Below are 2,345 nucleotides of genomic sequence, written 5' to 3' on the forward strand. Positions count from 1 at the left end.
TTTAAGCCTACAATGATAATAAAATAAAATAAAAATATTTTTGAATAAAATATGCATCAAACATTGAGACCATGTTTGACATATTTAAAATGTTTTATGGAAAAGTTTGAAAATGATAAAAAGAAAATATGTTACTAGAAACCAAAGCACCATTCAAGTTGATTACAGCTAAGGGAAAGATATCCAAGTAATACAAGACAAAACTGTGAGGAAGGAATGCTAGACAGAACAGATGGTGTGTGTGTGTGTGTGTGTGTGTGTGTGTGTGTGTGTGTGTGTGTGTGTGTGTGTGTGTGCTGCTGCTACAGCTACATCAGGTGTGGGCGGCGCCTGTTTGTCACTTACAGAGGAATGAAGTCCACATTACGTCAGAGAGGAAATAAAACACCACCCTGCTACTCACACTCTCTCATTTCTCAGATGACAACAAACGGAGAAGAGCCGGAGTCTGAGCTAAGATAGAATACAAGCTAGAAACTAAAGTTAAACTCAGCCTTTCGCCTTTGGTTAAAGTGCCAAAACAACGGTGCGCAATTACGCACAGAAAAACAATGAGTGCCACAACAGCAATGGAAGTGAACATCGAAGCCAGGCGGATCCTGGCCGTGTCTATAAGCAAGCTGTACGCCTCCAGGACCCAGAGAGGAGGACTGAGACTTCACCGGAGCCTCCTACTCTCCCTGGTCATGAGGTCTGCCCGGGACATCTATCACTCTTCCCGGGAGAGCGAGGTCCTGAGCGGGGCGCAGTCAGCTCCGGAGGAGCCGATGGACACCAGCTCCAGCCCAGGGGAACAAACCCGGCTACCAGAGCCTCAGCCAGAACCCCAGCCGGTACTTAACTCAACCGAAACGGCTCCAGGGGAGCCGGACAACACGGAGGACGGGTGTGATAGCGAAATCATAGAGGACAAAGAGAACTTAAGCCCTGCCAAGCAGTCCAGGAAACGCCGAGGGAAGGCGTCGGCGGCGCCTGACTTCCTCCCGAGTAAGAGGGCGAGGCTGGAGCCCGGGGAAGAGAGGTATGAGGTCCCACTCGGCAGCTGTCGCGCCGGGGAGTCCCTGACCACTTTGTCTCTAAATCGGGTTATACCTGCCTTCTGAACAGATGGAGGGAGAAATTAGCCTCCTATGGGGACTTTAGAGCGGAGTGATTCTCTACTCCTCGTTAACCTATAAGGGCGCTGTGATCCCTTTGCGCACCGCGGAGCTGACCTACATCAGCAGTCCCGGGACAGTGGGATTACCGGGGCACTGGTCCGAGCTCTCCGGTCAATCACAGTGTGCCTGCCGGGCTTGTAAAGCCCCCACAGATAACAACAAAGCACACAAGGAGAAGAAGCGGGCCGGCAAGAGAGACGGCGGAAAGTTTGAGGAAGAACCCGAAGGGGAACTGGTTGTGTTGCTTTTTGTTTCCTGGTGATTCACCTTCAGTTTAATGAGTCCAAACAAGTGACTGCCGCTGACTCAAAGTGTGTGTATGTGTGAATCAGCAGAAAGAGACTTGAGTCAGACAGAGAAGAAGTGAAGTGGTTAACAGTTGACCATAAACCAGTACACACACACATACACACAAAACCGGGCATTCAGGGATTTCCCGGCCTTTACACCCGGATATCACACTGAAACACTGTTAAAAGGAAGGACAGTTGAGGCAGACACACTGCTGCGCATACATTTACATGCACGTTCAGCTGCTGCTGCTGTGGACTTTGATAAATCGATACTACTGCTTGGGGGACTGTCCTACATACTGTGTTCACATGGCTGTCCACGTGGGGTTGGAAGCCCATTAATTTAAACTGTGTGTGTTTTAATGTCATTGAAACCACCTTGTTCATGTCTCGTCTGTGAAATGATGTTACCTCACATTCAAAGCTGCTCTTTAATTCATGTGACTGAATTAATGTTGTAAATGTTTCTAATAAACATGTAGAAAGGTTAATGAGTTGTCCTGAAATCTTTGTTCTAATAGACTGACGTTTAAAGTTTCAAACACACACACACACACACACACACACACACACACACACACACACACACACACACACACACACACACACACACACACACACACACACACCTCCTTTTCAGATCAAAAGGTCTGCTAGTCAACATTAGGCCACAGTTTAGAGGGTCAATCCTTTAAAACAGGAGGAGGATGGTACAGCCCAGCGCCAGTCTGGCTTGCTGTCACTAATCTTGTGCTTACACTAAGACACATACAAACACACGCACACACAAATGAACAGCTTCGCTGGTTGTACCACTTCCTGTGGATTATGACAGAATTCTGAATCACATCCTACCAACATGACCTGACACCGATTCGGTGAGGGGGTATTA

At 47.8% G+C, this 2,345-nt stretch overlaps 1 protein-coding gene across 1 annotated transcript; it reads left to right on the top strand.

Moving 5' to 3' along the window:
- Positions 1–392: 392 nt before the first annotated feature.
- On the top strand, positions 393–1,944 carry ier2b (immediate early response 2b). Its single transcript, XM_026169372.1, has one exon. It carries the CDS (start codon positions 552–554, stop codon positions 1,101–1,103), a length of 552 nt encoding a protein of 183 aa, XP_026025157.1. The 5' UTR covers positions 393–551; the 3' UTR covers positions 1,104–1,944.
- Positions 1,945–2,345: the final 401 nt, after the last annotated feature.

Source organism: Astatotilapia calliptera, chromosome 6 (assembly GCF_900246225.1).
Source record: "Astatotilapia calliptera chromosome 6, fAstCal1.2, whole genome shotgun sequence".
NCBI lineage: Eukaryota > Metazoa > Chordata > Actinopteri > Cichliformes > Cichlidae > Astatotilapia > Astatotilapia calliptera.

Excerpts from the sequence above, each read along its gene's own strand:
- ier2b (XM_026169372.1), top strand. The coding sequence starts at position 552 with ATGAGTGCCACAACAGCAATGGAAGTGAACATCGAAGCCAGGCGGATC.